The 17,953-nt window shown below is 34.6% G+C and overlaps 1 protein-coding gene across 13 annotated transcripts in view; it reads right to left on the bottom strand.

Moving 5' to 3' along the window:
- Positions 1 to 17,953, bottom strand: part of LOC149778535 (proto-oncogene vav-like) — a 220,624-nt gene that overhangs the window by 113,398 nt on the left and 89,273 nt on the right. For all 13 annotated transcript variants that reach the window (XM_089939423.1, XM_089939418.1, XM_089939430.1 and 10 more), the window contains 7 exons: positions 13,987 to 14,190; positions 13,231 to 13,326; positions 11,427 to 11,498; positions 10,628 to 10,701; positions 5,311 to 5,329; positions 3,345 to 3,436; positions 1,383 to 1,428 (listed from right to left, as the gene is read on the bottom strand). In XM_089939423.1, the coding sequence (XP_089795549.1) occupies positions 1,383 to 1,428; positions 3,345 to 3,436; positions 5,311 to 5,329; positions 10,628 to 10,701; positions 11,427 to 11,498; positions 13,231 to 13,326; positions 13,987 to 14,190 (603 nt within the window). The remainder of the gene's footprint in view (positions 1 to 1,382; positions 1,429 to 3,344; positions 3,437 to 5,310; positions 5,330 to 10,627; positions 10,702 to 11,426; positions 11,499 to 13,230; positions 13,327 to 13,986; positions 14,191 to 17,953) is intronic.

Below are 17,953 nucleotides of genomic sequence, written 5' to 3'. Positions count from 1 at the left end.
GTTTCAACAAAATTACACCAGGTTGTTTCATACTGTCAAAATTTGTTGTTATACAAATAATTTAGGGATATAAAAGGATTTCAACATACATCTGATGAACCTGAAAATGCATTTCTGTGAAAGACTATTAATTAATGAGAGGGAATGTCAATTAAAATACAAGCATACACAAAAAGATTACATTTCCCATATTCCTCAGGTATATTATGATTCCCTTGCTAACCGACAACCTGAGCAAAGATGAGAATCAACACAATGCAAATTAGATCTAATCAAGCTATCAAAGGTATGGTTCAAAATTAGTTTCAAATCGACGGAGCTCAAAGTCTCTTGCAATATCTCTACAACCTGGTGTAATATTTTGGTCTTTTCTTTTCAGTTTCACATGGTGAGGGCAATTATCTCTTCTGCCATAAGACATAGTCAGACCTTCCTGCTTTCATTCCTAAGAATCTGAATATTCCTTTTTATACTTCTCTGTTTATGGTCTGAACTTTAAAGAGGCTTACTGTCCTTTTCATCTTCTAAATGTTTTGTTTGTTGGATGCCAATTGTTGAAAATGCTATACACAACAGCTGGATCATGCAAGCATTTTGATAAAAAAAAAATATGGGCACATTAAAGTGTATGGTACTTTTGTCAAGTTGGACTGTTCTCTAACCAATTCCACTGAATCTAATGAAACCTGAATCCAGTTTAGTTTGGCTGGTTATTCTTGAGTTTACTGCATCTCTTGGCACATGATAGGCTATACACAGGGATCAATATGGTTGGTGGAAGAAGAATCAGGGAAGATCCCAGGAAGAACCACCAAGCCATGGGAAGCTAATGTAGCTTTCTCACATGCCTCGATTTAGCCAAGATGAGACTCAAAACCCACACGGATATTGGTGATATGTTAATGGTGTGTAAAGGTGAGTGCCTTTGACCACTCTGCCAATTTGGGCAGCACCTGAATCCAGATCAAATATGGACAATCCGGTATGGTTATTTGACTGTAACAATTATATTTTTGCACACTATTCTGCAAATCCCACAATCAAAAACTGTATGGGCTGGCAGGTCTGATGGCGGAACATACTGAAATTTTCAATCTCGGTGGCAGTGGTGCTATCCTACCAAGAGGAGGTAACCCACTGTGAGGAGTATCAGTCTATGCTGTACATTTTGCAAATATAATGCACAGACAGATCTGGGTCTATGCTGTTCATAGTAGAAGCATGATAAGCATGGGTAAATATTTTAAAACAGAACCATGGTCAGGACACATCTGACGAAAAAGGTGAACTGACACATAAAAATAAGCTTTACACTGTGAAGTAGATCACAATCAAAGGCTAGACACAACGAAGTGACGAGGACAAAATGTAAAATGGCTTACCCTAGATTTTCCCATCAGTAAAACTTTATCAAAGAGAAACAAATATCTGAAAAGAAAAATTAAATATGCTCCATCAAACAGATGAAATGTTATTTTCTATCATAAATGGGTATATGATCTTATCTGAAAATATGAAATATGTGCAACTTGATAATTATATAATAAAAGTCCATTAAAAACATGAAGGTTTAGTAAGCGATCCATTTGTTTGAAGACTGACAAGTCCAAAGTTGCTTACACCCACCCTACCCCTATGCTGTTGGCACAGATATAAGGTATGTTATGATTGGTTATTACAAAGGTTTCTTACTACAAATGCCCTCAACATATCACTGCCTCTTTATAAGGTTGTCAGGGTCAAAATTCTCATTATTTCACTTAATATTAGTTTTGGGCTAATGGGAATCATAATTAACAATTTTTCCAACAATTACATGCCTTATTATGCTTTTGCTTTTGTATACACTAACATGTGTCACAATGAGAGATCTTCTAATCCAGCTTTCACTGTAGCATGTGTGTAGTGGTGTTTTATGGCTTAACAATAAAGAAGTGGTCATCTCTCCAATGTCTGATATGAGGCAGACCAATCTCCAACGGTGAGTTTGACCTTTACTGTACATTGTTTGGTTTGACCATGAAGCTAACATGTAATGCATGGGATGCATTTGTCTCTCAAAAAGTTCCTTTTTTTGTCTGGCTTTGTTCATTCTATAATTGTTGTATGAGCTCTTATTGTTTGTTCTTTTTTTTTTTTTAGATTAAAGTTATTGAAATCCAAACACCAAAAGTGCAAGTGCCACTGTCAGAGATGCCATCTGTTAAGCACAGAATATCACTAGTGTTCTGTTTTTTCATAGTGTTAATCTATTTTTTTCTTGTGAGCGAATTAAGCCTTTGTCTCTCTAGAAAAAGATTTGCTCTTCTGTTTCTGGATGAATTAATTCTGCAAACTGGTACAAATGTACTGAATCCAATTTTACCCAACAGTGATTTAACTTCTACAGTCAATTAGATATGTTAACATCTTCACAAATGTAACTGTAAATGATTTCTTACTGGTAAATGATATCTTATTGGTGTATATCTTTACTTCTATATAAAATCTTTTTCAGTGGGGTGCATTTAAAACTCGAACCAGAACTATAAATAAATACACATTTACAGTCATTGTGGCCAATTCTCAAGCTAAAACCCATGCCACTGTGTATTTTGACAGTGATCTCTGCACAGACCTGTTATTAGAGACAACCAGTTTGAGAGAATGCATTTTACAGAGTGAACGGGGTGGTCTCTCATGAAGGTTTAACTGTATGCATAGGGATATTCAGGCAGTAGCGTAGATATTAATGCGTGTGCAGTGTGGCAGTTTACAGCGATGCTTAGCACTGGCGCATCATGTCGCAGACATGTAGCATGATGCCCCACCCAGTCACATTATCCTGCCACCAGACAGACCAGTCATAACACTAACCTCTTAATGCTGAGTGCCAAGTACCATTTTTGCAAGTCTTTGGTATGACTCGGCCGGGGATCTAACCCACAACCTCGCACATCCGAGGTGGACACTCTAACTACCAGGCAACTGGAGCAGTCAATATTAATGCAGTATACTATCAAAATGACATACATATTGATGAATTGTTACATCTTGCCCGGATGCTTTCTGTTGAGGCAGGTTTATCTTTTTTAAACAAAATGTTCAAAGATTTGTCTATTATTTAACAACAGTGACCAACAACGTATCTTGATAATAGAGGTACTTTATACAAATAAGCAAACAACTTCATTAAAAAAAAAGCTCTTTACTGACAATTGCTAACAAAGTGATTATAAAACAGAGAGTAGTTATGTTACTTATTCATGAAAGTAAGCCAATAAAATATTAACTGATGATTAATCCATGCTATCATTTTAAATTAGTATTATTATTATTATTCACAAGAAATGAGTTATTGTTACCTGGGTCTGACTCTACTATCTAAGTGATTTCTGATTTTGAGTTCTCCATCTTTCTGTAGTCGACCATAGTCTTTAAGAAATGTATTTGGTGGCTGTAATGAAGAAGATAAATTTATGCCAAAAAGAAGAGATTTCGTAAGAAAATGTCTTTAAAATCGATCAGTCTTATAAATCATACATTTTTTACAATTTATCTTTTGGTCATAGAGCTTCAAAACTTCTGTATTGAGAAAATTGAGACAAGTTGTACTTATGTAGAATCTTCAAAAAATAAAGAAAAATTGTCTTACAACATGAATGTTGAATCTACTCTAAGCAAATTGCCACAAGAAAACAGTGTTGTATTGCAATTCTACATAGTTTTTCTTGACACACAGAGAACATGCATTAATTTTAGCAGCAACTAGCAAAAGTTACCAGTCTTGTCGACTCCTTAAAAAACAAATGGTCTCGTTTTCTGAGACAATGTGAATATGTATTAACTTTAGCAATAACTAAAGCTTGCAAAACCTTTGTGTTATGACATGTGCATATAACTACTTCTAGTGTTATCTGATTGTCACTTGAGTTGACATCCACCATTCCTTTTTAATACCAACAGTGAATGAATTAGAAGACTGAATGTTACAAATGTTTGTGCATATACCTTCATATATCAAGAACACATTATTTGTTATTCAGAATGATCATAAATTCCATGTTTGTTTTTTTTAAACTGTCAACAGTTCATCATAAGAACATCAAACCAGCATGATTCACATTAAATGGCATCTCTCATAATCATACAGACTCTTGAACTGAATGCAATATAACAATCCCAAGCATTTAAATGAAAGAGCTCAAGGCACTCAAATGAATATAACTCTTAAAATTCAGTTTCTACGTAGAATAAGATACACACCAAATGTTAGTCTTAGAGCAAGATCTGGGTCCAAACTTTAGACATCAAGATCTTGGTCCAAACATTATACACACAGCAAGATCTCTCTCCAAACATTATACATACAGCAAGATCTCTGTCCAAACATTAGCAAGATCTGGGTCCAAACGTTACACACACAGCAAGATCTGGGTCCAAACCGTATACATACAGCAAGATCTGGGTCCAAACGTTATACATACAGCAAGATCTGGGTCCAAACCGTATACATACAGCAAGATCTGGGTCCAAACGTTATACATACAGCAAGATCTGGGTCCAAACCGTATACATACAGCAAGATCTGGGTCCAAAATTTATACATACAGCAAGATCTGGGTCCAAACCGTAAACATACAGCAAGATCTGGGTCCAAACTTTAGACATCAAGATCTTGGTCCAAACATTATACACACAGCAAGATCTCTGTCCAAACATTATACATACAGCAAGATCTGGGTCCAAACGTTATACACACAGCAAGATTTCTGTCCAAATGTTACACATACAGCAAGATCTGGGTCCAAACGTTATACATATAGCAAGATTTTTGTTGTTGTTGTTGTTGCGGGGTTTAACGCCATTTTTCAGCACGATAGGCTATACATGGTGGCCAGTATTAATGGTGGAGGAAGAACCCGGAAAACCCCGGAAAGAACCACCGACCCACGAGAAGCTACTGGCAAGCTTTCTCACATGCCCACATTGGCTGAATCTTAGACTTGAACCGCCGCAGACAGAGGTGAGATGGCAGTGATCCGTAACGAAGAGTGCTTTAGACCACTTGGCCACTCGGGGCCCCCCATATAGCAAGATCTGGGTCCAAACGTTATACATACAGCAAGATCTGGGTCCAAACCGTATACATACAGCAAGATCTGGGTCCAAACCGTATACATACAGCAAGATCTGGGTCCAAACTTTAGACATCAAGATCTTGGTCCAAACATTATACACACAGCAAGATCTCTGTCCAAACATACTTTAGACAAACAGCAAAATCTGGGTCCAAACTTTAGACACACAGCAATAATAAAGATTACTCACCATCTGTAGGTCTACAATACTGAAAAAAGTAAAATAACACAGCTTATAAAAATTTTATTCAAATGTATTTGTGTGTGTGTGTGTGTGCGTGTTTGTGTGTGTGTGTGTGCATGCATGCATGCATTTATGTATAGGGTTTAAAGACACATCATCACATTCCTGGCTACGGTGCCAAATTCAGTTATTCCAAACAATAGACATACAAAACGATACAGGCAAAAGGAGGTAAAAATAATGTATACAGATGTAACTCTTTCAAAAAGTCCAAGAAATTCTCAGTGGGTGAATGTCATCACTGGATTCATCTGCAGTCAAAAAGACTTGCTCCATTAGTCATTTCTTATGATGTGTAAAAAGGAACATTTGGCATATCTTATGTCTTTGAACTTACAGGAAGATTTCTGAAAGGTACCGTGAATAAAAAATATTATACAGAAATCAATTTTCATGTTTTATGAGAGAAAGAAAAACATTCTTGTTGCTTTCTAAATTTGTGAATTTAAACATGGGTCCTTTTCTGTCTACAGAAGAATTCACGGAGTAATTAAAGTTTTGATTTGCAGCATCCACAACACTAGTCTTTCAAACGGACTGACACTAATGGCTGATAAGAATTACCAGGAATCCATGAAAAGACCATTTCTTCTTTTGACTGCTAAGTGCTGAATAATCTCTGACATTCCTAAGTGATAGCAATATCTTTAAGATGGCCATCTTCATATGTAAGATCAGCACCATTTTCATCTCGGAGGTTTCTATGTAACCTGTGCCATCGTTTAAACAATGGTATGTATTTTTGGTGCAGATGTAAAAAAGTTGGGAAATTTCTACCACGTACCCATCAGTCCTAACCATTCGTTACCCAGATACCTGATCAAAGGGAAATGGTATTAAATGTGAACATGAACCGCATTGTTCATACATGTCAACTTGCAAGAGAAGGTTAAACATAATTTATTACTAATATAAGTGGCAAAAAAGTGTAATCTGAGCGTAAAAAGAGCAATCTATATAGTACATGCCATAATTACAGAAAACTGTATGAAAAACATACATATTTATTTATTTCATTTAACGTACATTTATTTTTGCTACTTACCTGGATCTGCAGTTAAAATTTTTGTCACAAAAATCTGCTAAATCTATGTAATAGTCATGAATAGTCATCAAGTCCACAAATGATGACTGTTCTAGTATCCTCAACTGGTTTGTCCCTTAACGATGATCAGGTGCAACATGCTTTTAAGTTTAACAAAATTCCTCTCCTCTAACATTTTTCAATCATACAACATCCAACAATAACAGTGACACAGCCCATTTTTTTTTCCTCCAATTTAGATGGGTCTTCTAAATATATAGTATCAAAACAGAATGAATCTGTGACAAGTGGTTTCACATTCTAGAATCCCATCTGATTTCTTGAAACTGTTTCATGTAAAATTAATGGAAAAATTGCCATATTTACACACGTGGTAAATTTTTATTAGGTTTTTTTTTTCAGTGTTATTAAATTAAAAATAGTTCCCTTATATTTAAATATTTCAGTGAAAGATTTCATTCTATATATTTGTCCATTTCGTTCATATTTTCCTAACATGGTATAAGAGCATGTTACGGCAACCAAGATTTTGTGTTGTCTTTGCCGTGACAAAAATATCTGTCTTGGGTTTCTCGCTAATAAAAAAAACCCAGTAAACAAACACGTGAACAATGACCCTGACTTGAACAGCTAATACTCAATCCAGGGTCACAAACCTGAGGCAAAAATGGCATTAGTTAAACCGGACATTTATATTGTGCTTTCTTTTATTTGAATTGTATATATTTAAACTTTATTTTGCAAATATTTCTTAATTAGTATTTACTGTTCCTGTCAACAAAAGGTATTGACATAGTCAGTGTCATCAGGATCTAAAAACAAGCATGTTTAAATCGCAATTAAAGCTGCGCATGAACAATGGACAGGCATGAAGTTAGGATGGTCTAGCTTTAAATGTCAGCATTGATTCTTAAATAGGTCGCATGAGAAAGGAGAGAAGTGTCTTCCCTTGTATTATTATACAGTACATGAATGACAAGTAAATTGTAAGCCGCCATACGAGCCCCTGTGATGATGAATAAATGCACACACAACACGAGCCTCAAACTGTAATCATTATTCTGTGTCTCAGTCTGAACTTGGAATACATTTATTTTTTTAAATGGGTACCTGGTTGTTCATTTTATTACTTGTGTTATTATCAATGGGCGGGTACCTGAGTACCTAGGTACCCGTTGGTATCTTTAATTTTCGAATCCTGTTTTCTGCAAGTTATCAACAGAGGAGTATATGATGATTGGCTTAATTTCCTTTTAGGATAAGCTAGTCACCAAAACAAGCCTTCTGGTGACATTTTCATACAGGACCATCAAGACGTCACAAAAAAACTTTTAGTGAAACCCCATGTTGATATCACCTTTGTAATGAAAGAAAGATTTTGGAAATGGCCAAAAAGAGAGCCAGTTTGTAGGCTGACTTGGCACCAGTTAGGACTAGCTAGACATCACAGTCTTCTGGTGACAACTCCATGTTGAAATAACTGTCTGTTCAGGGGGACAATATGTTCAAGATGGATGCATGGTGGCCATGTTGGTTGTTTGAGTGACATTATTTTCATTTAGAACCAAGTGGATTGGGATGAATGTGAGCATTACGTTTCAGGCAATCCTCCAAGTAATTTAGCCTGGAATTGCAAAGATAAACTAGTACTGATAGATGGACTGATGTCAGATGATGGATGACGGCTGATGAACAACAGGCCGTTTCATAACCTAATCTTGTCAGTTACATGCACAGCTCATAACCGTTTTACAACTGTTCTGAAGCAAAATAAGTGTGCATGTGTGTGATTTGGATTTTTAACGTACCTTTAACAGTTTTTCAGTCATATTGCTATGATGTCTGCAGTGTGGCAGTTTATAGTGATGCCTAACACTGGGGCATCATGTCACAGACATGCAGCATGATGTCCCACCCCGTCACATTATACTGACACAAGGCTGACCAGTCCTAACACTAACCTCTTAATGCTGAGCGCCAAGCGAGGCAGCTGTTAGTACCATTTTTGTAAGTCTTTGGTATGACTCGGCCAGGGATCGAACCCACGACCTCCTGCATCCAAGGTGGATGCTCTAACCACTAGGCCACCAGAGCGGTCTAAAGCAAAATAAGAACTGTTTTAATAATTGTATAAGGTTGAAACAGGATTTCTTAATTATTTTAATCACAGGATATGAAAATATACAAACATTGTATTTAGATTTTCTACACTATCTTCTCACTATTATTACCAACTTCAACTTATTTTGACTGGAGACACTTTATTTTTCCCCCAAAAAGTTAACATGGACCTTGCTATAGACAGTACCAGACCTGCCACCTCTAACAAGATCTTGTCAATAAAGTAGCCAATATTCTGTTATGTTAGAAAACCTTCAGTTTTAAAGGTACAATAAAATGCTATGCACTGCTATTATCAACTTAGAAAACAAGCATTTCAACAGTTCAGAAGTGTATTCAGAGACTGATGCAATGAAAGCAAACAACAACAACAAAAGTTGGCAAACCTTAATAACTTACAGAATGTTATCTAAAACTGCAGTTCCAAACCTCATAAATCTCAAATGCTTCTCGCTAGATCTCTCAACTGGAACTAATCTTTCAGGTTATTTAATTTCCCGTTGTTATGGAAATCATCTCTTTTGTCATTAAGACTTAATCCAATGAACTCAATATGATGTACAATCTACTTTTCCCAAGAATCTAAATATTTTATTCCTCTGTGCTAAGTGGTTAAACATTTTAAGAGGTGTATTGTCCCTGTTGCCTTCAGCATGATTTTGTTTGTTGGACACCATTTTTAGAAAATGCTATAAATAATAGGTTGATCATGTAGGCATTTAGCGTGAAAAATATGGTCAGTTAAAAGTGTATGATGTGCGCTTGTAAAATTATACTTTTTCCCATACTAACTCCACTGAATCTCTTATGAATAAAGAATCTGGATCAAACATGGAAAAGGCATTATCTGGATTTTCCCACAACGATCACATTTTTAACTTTTACTATTACTCCCAAGTCTCCGTGTGTGTGTGTGTGTGTGCATGATTAGGATATTTAACATAGCTTTAATAATTTTTCAATCATATTGCTACGATGTCTGCAGTATGGCAGATTATAGTGATGTATAGCACTGGCACATCATGCTGCAGACATGTAGCATGATGTCCCACCCAGTCACATTGTCCTGACAACAAGCCAACCAGTCCTAACACTAACCTCTTAATGATGACCATGTAAGACTATGGTATGACTTGGCCAGGGTTTGAACCCATGACCTCCTGCTTCTGAGGTGGATGCTCTAACCACAATGCCACTGGAGCGGTTCCCCAATTCCATAATTTAAAGATAATTTCAGTAAGACGTATGGTAGGGTTGGCAAGTCTTCAGTACACAACTTTAAAAAACTTGAACACAACAAAACTTTAATATGACAATTTAATGCTGTCACTGGTACCAGTGTTCAAACCGCAGCTGAACATGAGATACCAAAATTAACAAAGGCCTGATAAAAAATCCCAGATCATATTAGTTTGAGACAAATATCAGAGTATATAAAAAAATGTATAAGACTCAATCAAAAACACTGAAGTCTGCTCAACTAATATCAACTGACTGACCAATAAGACATAAAACTTAAGCTTCATACTTTAATTTAACCAATCATAAATGACATTACTTCTGCAAAACTGTTTATAAACGGATTATGCAAAATTGTTTATAAATGGGTGTTAGTGAAAACTCAATTTCAGATTTGAACTTAATTTTATGATCTCTCAGTCAGAATTTCAAGTTGAATAAAAATCTGAATTTTTAAAAAAATTTGTTGCACTCATGGGGCCTGATGTACACTGGAACTTCTGCTTTGAACCTCATTGCTTGGTTGCTTTCACACATCAAGATGCTGCTACTACAGCTGTTCTTGTTGTGGGCTTACCATTTTTCAGCAAATGATACACTATACATTTGGTGGTGGATGAACCCAGCAAAACCCTGTGAAGAACCACCAACCCATAGGAAGTTTTTGGCAAATTTCTTCTGATATACCCATACTGACTGAGCCCGTGATTGAAACCTTTGCAGACAGAGGTGAGATGTCAGTAATCTGTAAAGACAAGCACTTTAGACCACTCAGCCACCCAAGTATGATGCAAGAACTAAGCAGTTCATCCTAAAAGATGTTAACTAAAGTTTCTCATCACAGCTGTTGATACTAACCTGTTCTGAATTTCATAAATTAAAAGCAAGGCTTCATTGTCTCTCTTAACTTCATTCACATAGAGAGAAAGGTCCTGAAATGAAGAAAAGAAATGATGGATTCTAAAGAGATTTTACAATTCCAAACATTTTATATTAAAAGCTTCTTAGGAGATTTACTCTAGTCTGAAATATATTTAAAAGTGGGGTTTTATTCTCATTGTAAAAAGACACTGACAGTATGTATATACATGTAGTTTTAAAGTAAGTGATCAAGAACAAACAATAACTTGTTGTCACAAATAATAAATTCTCACTTATCTTGAAAACTTTAATTATTTATAAATTAAAATCACTAAAGAAATAAGATTTAAAGTGTTGTGTTATGCTAGAAAAAAAATCCAATTACATTTATGTTTATTAGATGTTAGTGTCAGTGCTCTAACAATATCTACAACAATCATAAACCAATGAAAATTAACTTCTTTATTTTTGCTACATTTGGGTAATCACTAATTTGTCAATCCAAATGCAAACAAACTAGACCCTGATCACATATTGTGCCAGTACACCAGGGTTCTATATTGTTTAATCCACTGATTACTTCTCAAAAAATGCATAAACCACGACTTGCCAGTGTAACATAAATGGAGGAGAATGTGAATTAATTAAGTTCATCTTGGAGTACCTGGCATGTGATAGTTACATTTTGTCTCATATCTTGTTTCTTTGATTAGCCACAAATCTAAAAATTAGTACAGCTTAAAACTTAATGAGGATTAATATAGTGATAACAAGGTTGGTGGCTGAATTGATTTACCTGCATGGCATCGAGAGCTACTTCAAGAGCTTTCCTATCATCACTGCTTTTATCCGTGTTCTTAATCAACTCCTGTGCACGAAAACAACGAAACATAGAATTATTCAACCATCAACTAGATTTTGTGTTTGTTAACCTATGTCTACTCCAAATGCTCATGAAAAAGTCCTAAAGGTAAAAAAAAAAAAAAGAATTTGAAAAAGTCAAAGAATGGCAAAAAGTATTGAATTACTCCATCAAAATAGGGATACAAACAAATCAATCAAATTGCATTTGTCAACCTAAAATGTTTTTTGCTTAGTTATGTGAACAAATTTTAATTAGAAAATCATTGCTGCTACAATGACCTAATAATCTAATATAAATACAACTATGCATATTACATTTCATCATGTACATATAAATATAAATACATCAAACCAAAATTCTGTCTGCTTATCTTAAGTGACTTCTGGTTAATTGTGACAACAAGGTCAAAGTCACAAAATTGTTTAAAAATTCTGAATTGCTGTAATGGTCTGAAAATCAAATCTAGTCATCAGTGGATACAAAAAGCTCAAAAAATGATGTCTACACTAAGGGATATTTCCCCATTTAAACAGACAAAGGCAGGTTTTAAAAAATATATGCAAGGGTATTCTGATTACTCAAAAAGTTCATATAAAAATGATACAAATATTTAAATCATATCTTTGGGAGACTACTGTATGTGCCTTCCCTGGGTCCCAAGTCTCCTTGGTCTAGATGGATATACCAGCTGACATGACCAAATCAATACGTCACTGATGCATATACTGGGAGCATAAATTCAAAACTACCATAATTAATGTAAATCTTTGGACACATTAAGTCTTGGGACACCCTAAATTTTTAAAAAAGTAAATTTTATCACCTATAAATTTTAAGATACAAAATTAACGCAATTTTTCATGTACTATAAGTCAAGGTAACCTTCAACATTTTTTTCTACTAATCGATCAATGTCATTTTCTCAATCATGACATAAAAAAGTGACCGTGGTTGGTAAGGACAATCATTGTGAATTATTACATGGGAATGAAATAAATTTATATAATTTGTTTGAAAGGTCAATAAATATATTTAATTGTCCTGTTTCCTTATTATTTCTACCCAATTCAAATGTATATAATTTGAATGATGACAAGAGTTGAGCGTTAGCGAGTTGCTGTATGCATTTACAACGGTAACCTATCACTTTCGTCTTCAGTTTATTATTCTGTGTTTAAGCATTACTGCATCAGAATATTATATCAATGCACGTTTTTATTTTGCCTTGAAAATGTAATTACCTAACTCATTAGAACTGTGCTCCCAGTATGACAAGAATGAACAACAATAGCACACTCACTTTTAGTTAGCATGATAGATACATCATGGCATCAAAACAAGTACATTGAAGATCCTGACTTGCACTAAATGAAGTACATCCATTGGATTTAATTTATAGACACAGTTGTGTTAAACTTAAATACCTCCAAAATACAATAAAGAAATCTAAAAAATAATGCTTTGAAAATAATTGTAATACATGTACCTTAAACACTCAGATGTAGCTTGATTTAAGTGACCATAAATAAGTACCTGTTTGCTCGGCTAAGGTAATCATAATACTCAACTGAGACAATGTTCATACCTTAATTTACTGACAATAACATTAAAGTCAGTCCAATATAATTCTGGGGGGCATTTGGATTAAAATTTATATGGAAACGAGCGATGGTCTTGCTTAGTGAAAAATATCAAAAGCATCAATCATCAAACAAACTTTAAGAATTTTTTTTACCCTTAACAAGAGATGATACTTGAGTACTCTCTGCATTGGAACATGTAACAAATCTCTCAGCCTAAATCTTCCTTCATTGGCTTTCCTCTCACATTCCTAACAAAATATAGAAAATACAGATCAAAATGTATCATATTTTCAGTATTTCAGACAAATGTATACCTTGCTGAGCTACTTTACATTTTCCAAAAGAAGTCACAAAGTTTGATTTATGGTTACAAATAGATGAAGTTAAATAAAGGTCTGGGATTGTTAATACAGTGTCAATGTTTATCTTATTTTACAACTACTCCAATATACATAATTTCCCATATTAATTACAGTGTATGGACAGCCTTGAAAGAGGAAGGTAAATTTTAATTGCAAAATGAATTATATTTTCACCTGTAGAAATGAGAAATACGATGTAGTTAATCAAAAGTTATTCATTTGAAGCATAAAGCCAATACAATTTCAAACAAGGGTATTCAAGGACAGCAGAAAAGAATGTGCAATGGAAAAATTTAAATCCTGACTAGAAACACTGAAGGTAGTATCCCATGTGGCATGTGATACACCTGCTCAAGATAATGTACAAGTATGCCAAGTTTCATTGCTTAATTTCAAAAGGCCCTAAGGCTTTAGAGATGAACTAAAAGTGTAATGGACAGACAACAAAAGGATCGACAGATGGAGGCATGGATGTGTTCCATGGTTTTCATGAAAAGGTGAGGCGATAATACCATGCATGCTATGTTGATCATATCAGTCTCTTACCTCAATGGCTAACTTAATACTATCACTCTTTTTGGAAATCTCCTCGATATGCTCTTGTGCATGTGGCAAATTTGAGCAGTAATCCCCGTAAATGATAAACTTTCGCTTATGGCTGACAAACACCTCACTGATCTGGATCCCAGTGCCTGTTGTGCAGGCTCGATGCAAGTCTTTGTAAAACTGACTGTGAACTTCATGCAAATTCTGTAGCAGAAAAACTCTGTTTCACATGAGAAGGCTAAGATTTAGCATTTCATTTGAAATTCAAGATAATAACCTTTGCATATATACCCCAAAAATGTTTAAGTTTTTTTTATCCCACCCACTTAAAGTCTCCGAAGTCTTAATTATGGAGTTCAGGTTAGACAAATTAACTGATGGATTAATGGACAGCGGCTTTCTATAATGTGAGGGACAAAAAATGTCTAACATTGTTATGTATGTCTTGACAGGGTTTAACAGCACATAAGCACAAACCTGGCTACATGGAGGCTAGAAAATTTTTCTTTGTAAAAATAAGGCAAAATCTGCAGTAAATTTAGGTAGATAAATCCTTACAAATACAGATATGAACTCTATATTATGAAAGGTCAAGAGAACAATTTTTAAGACAATATTTAAAAAAAGAAAATAAAATTAGAATCTTTAGAAAACAGTGCAGAATCAACATTCTCTTACAAGAAGCAAAGTCTAAAATTTTCTTTAAGTGGTACATCATCAAAAAATTTAATCATGCTATAAAAAAGACCTTGTCTCTCACAGGCCAGAGGTTGACACATTTGATTAGAATGTGCACACTATGAATGCACTCTAAATGATGTTCAAACTCAGGATAAGTCTAGGCCAGGTATGTGTGTTCTGTAGGTGACAGACACACTGTCACCTCACCTGTAGAATTTGTTCTATAAAATGGATACCGCTCTGTAATAGTTTGTTTTTCTAAAATGTCGAGTTTGTAATTGAGGCATGGAATCACAACAAAGGAGATTTTCAAATAAAAGAATCATCATTTATTGTTATGACAAAAGATCACGGATCATTTCACATTTTATTTATTATCTTTTACTCACTTATTTGATGTCTTTTATCTGAACCAAGAAAAGTTCATGTTGCAAACAGCTTTGAAAAAATGCTGATGTATGATTTAGAATCATCAACTGACCAATGTATTGTCTGCTGAGTATGTTTCATAAAATCCCATATGAAAAACACAACTACTTGATGCCTCAATTAAAATCTTCCCAACTATTTGTTATATTTGTGTATAGTTTTAAAAAATTGAAACATCAAATAATGGAACAGGACATATTTGCTAGCCAAGGTTCCGACAACCCTATCTACACCTTGGCAAACCAAAGGTTCCAATATGATAACCCTATCTACACCTTGACATATTGAAGGTTACGATATAACAACCCTATCTATACCATGGCATAATGAACATATATTTCTGTGCTTCAGGTCTGTGAATTTCATTGGCAGCATGCCACCGCATCCAACCAACATTAAGTTGTTCAAATCTTAACGCTCTTCCTACATGATCGAGACAAGGAGAGTACACAACTTGAGTTCAGTGAAATACATTCTAGATTATATCACTGTGATACATCAAGACAACTGGTTCATCAGCACATCCAAAACTGGAATTCATTCAGAACACTATATTGTTGGACTTGTGATAGAACATTCAGAACTGTTTGGGATTTAATTCTAAAATTATCATTTTATAACTTAGAATTAAAGTACCTGTTGGTTTTCCTTCTTTCTGTTACTTAGTTTAAGAACAGAGGGAAGACATTTAAAGAAAATGGTTACAATTATGATTAGAAAATATAACAAAATATAAGGGATCGAAGTTAATAAAAACAATCATTTATTCTTAATCACAAACTCATTTTCATTACTAATTTAATTTTTACACACAAATTATATTTGGCTATTGATTTATTTTATGAAAACATGCATCTAAAAAGATCACAAGTTGTATTCAAGGCTGACGCAGTGACAGTCAACTAAAAAGTTTGTAAAGTACTTGGACCTGAATTACCTCCAGTTCACTGTCACAAACAGTTCCAACCCATATGGAGTTCAATGGGTTCTTGCTATCATCTTGACACAATTCTTGCAATTTTTTTCCAATTTTACATGACGACGACAATCACATCTCCCACCATGAGATATATTCAAATCAATACATGTCCAATAAATGTAATTGTGATCTTCCTGCCTTGTCCCACACCTAAGAATCTGAAGATTCCATTTTATTCTATATTGATTATAAACACTTTTTCCGAGGCTTAATTTCCATTTGTTTTAAACATGTATTGCTTGTTTGAAGGCATTTTTATAATAAAAATTCTTTAATAAACAACAGTTTCATCATGCTGATGTTTTACATATAAAATATGTGCAATTTAAAGTGTCTGAGGTACTCCTGTAAAGTTAGTCTGGTTCCCTGACCATGAGACTAAATTTAATATAAAACGCAGATCCGAATCATATACGCACAAGCCAGTATCCAGATTTTAGCACAAAAATCTTATTTCTGTAATTTTTTATTTTATTCTGTAAGTCAATTTTTTATGGGTTATTTTTGAAAGACCTGCGGTAAATTTGTGTTATAATGAGCTCAGCTTATACTGGGGTACTTTACAGTATTACTATCACATACTGTAATAATATCCACGACCAAACAAGTCTTATATAAGAGTCAGTGTGATAGTGAGGTACCTTGTATTGGGGCATATTATATATGGTATTACTACTACATTATGTCATAGGATCCAGGTCCCAAAAAGCCATATAAAAGAGACAGAGTTGTTTTGTGGTACCTTGTTTTGGGGTACATTGTACACAATATCACTACTACATGATCGGGGCTTCCTTATCAGCTGAGAGGCATGTGATTTACCTGTCTACTTTTACTTTACACTGGACTACTTTTTAAAATAACTACCTGCATTCCCAATGGGTGAGGTCCTCCCACCCACTGCCTACTTTGGCAACTCACCCTCCGTGTTTATATCTAAAAGAAGGCCCTGATATTGTAATGGGACCTATGACCAAACAAACCTTATAAAAGGAACCATGTTATACTGAGGTGGCTGGCATTGGGGGACATTATGCAGAAAACAAAGGAAATCTTAGTATTATTATAGTGATTCCTAATCATAATGCTCTACATGGGAGCATAAAAAGTGTACAGTATTATACATGGTCCCCTTATATGAGGCACATTATGTTTAGTATTATTATCACACAAAAGTGTACAGTTATACTACAGTCCCCTTATATGGGGCACATTATGTTTAGTATTATTATTACATAAAAGTGTAGTTATACTACAGTTCCCTTATATGGGGCACATTATGTTTAGGTGGTCTAGTGTCCGCCTCATAGTTAGAAATACTATTACAAAAAAGTGTAGTGTTATACTAATGTCCCTTATATGGGGTACATTATATTTAGAATTACTATTACACAAAAGTATACAGGGTTTTACCAAGGTCTCGTTATATGGGGTACATTATTTTTAGAGATACTATTACATAAAAGTGTACAGTGTAATACTATGTCCTCCTTTAGAGGGTACATCATATATAGAATTACTATTACATATAAGTATACAGGGTTTTACCAAGGTCCTGTTATATGGGATACTATTACATAAAAGTGTACAGTGTTATACTATGTCCTCCTTTAGGGGGTACATCATATACAGAATTACTATTACATAAAAGGTCCAATCTGTGTCGGAGGATTAAACTAATAGTGTAGAGCAGATAATTAGAAGTCCCAGCTGAATTATATTTGGCCTTATCTGACTGACCCATTTGGCCATATTTGACTGACCCATTTGGCCTTATTTGACTGACCCATTTGGCCTTATTTGACTGACCCATTTGTCAGTATTTAACCACATAAAGGTAGTTTACTGAATTGAATTTTATCAATTTTTGCACTATGA

This window comes from Sinohyriopsis cumingii, chromosome 17 (assembly GCF_028554795.1).
Source record: "Sinohyriopsis cumingii isolate HCF-2022 chromosome 17, ASM2855479v2, whole genome shotgun sequence".
Taxonomy (NCBI): domain Eukaryota; kingdom Metazoa; phylum Mollusca; class Bivalvia; order Unionida; family Unionidae; genus Sinohyriopsis; species Sinohyriopsis cumingii.
This window is presented reverse-complemented; position numbering and strand designations above follow the sequence as displayed.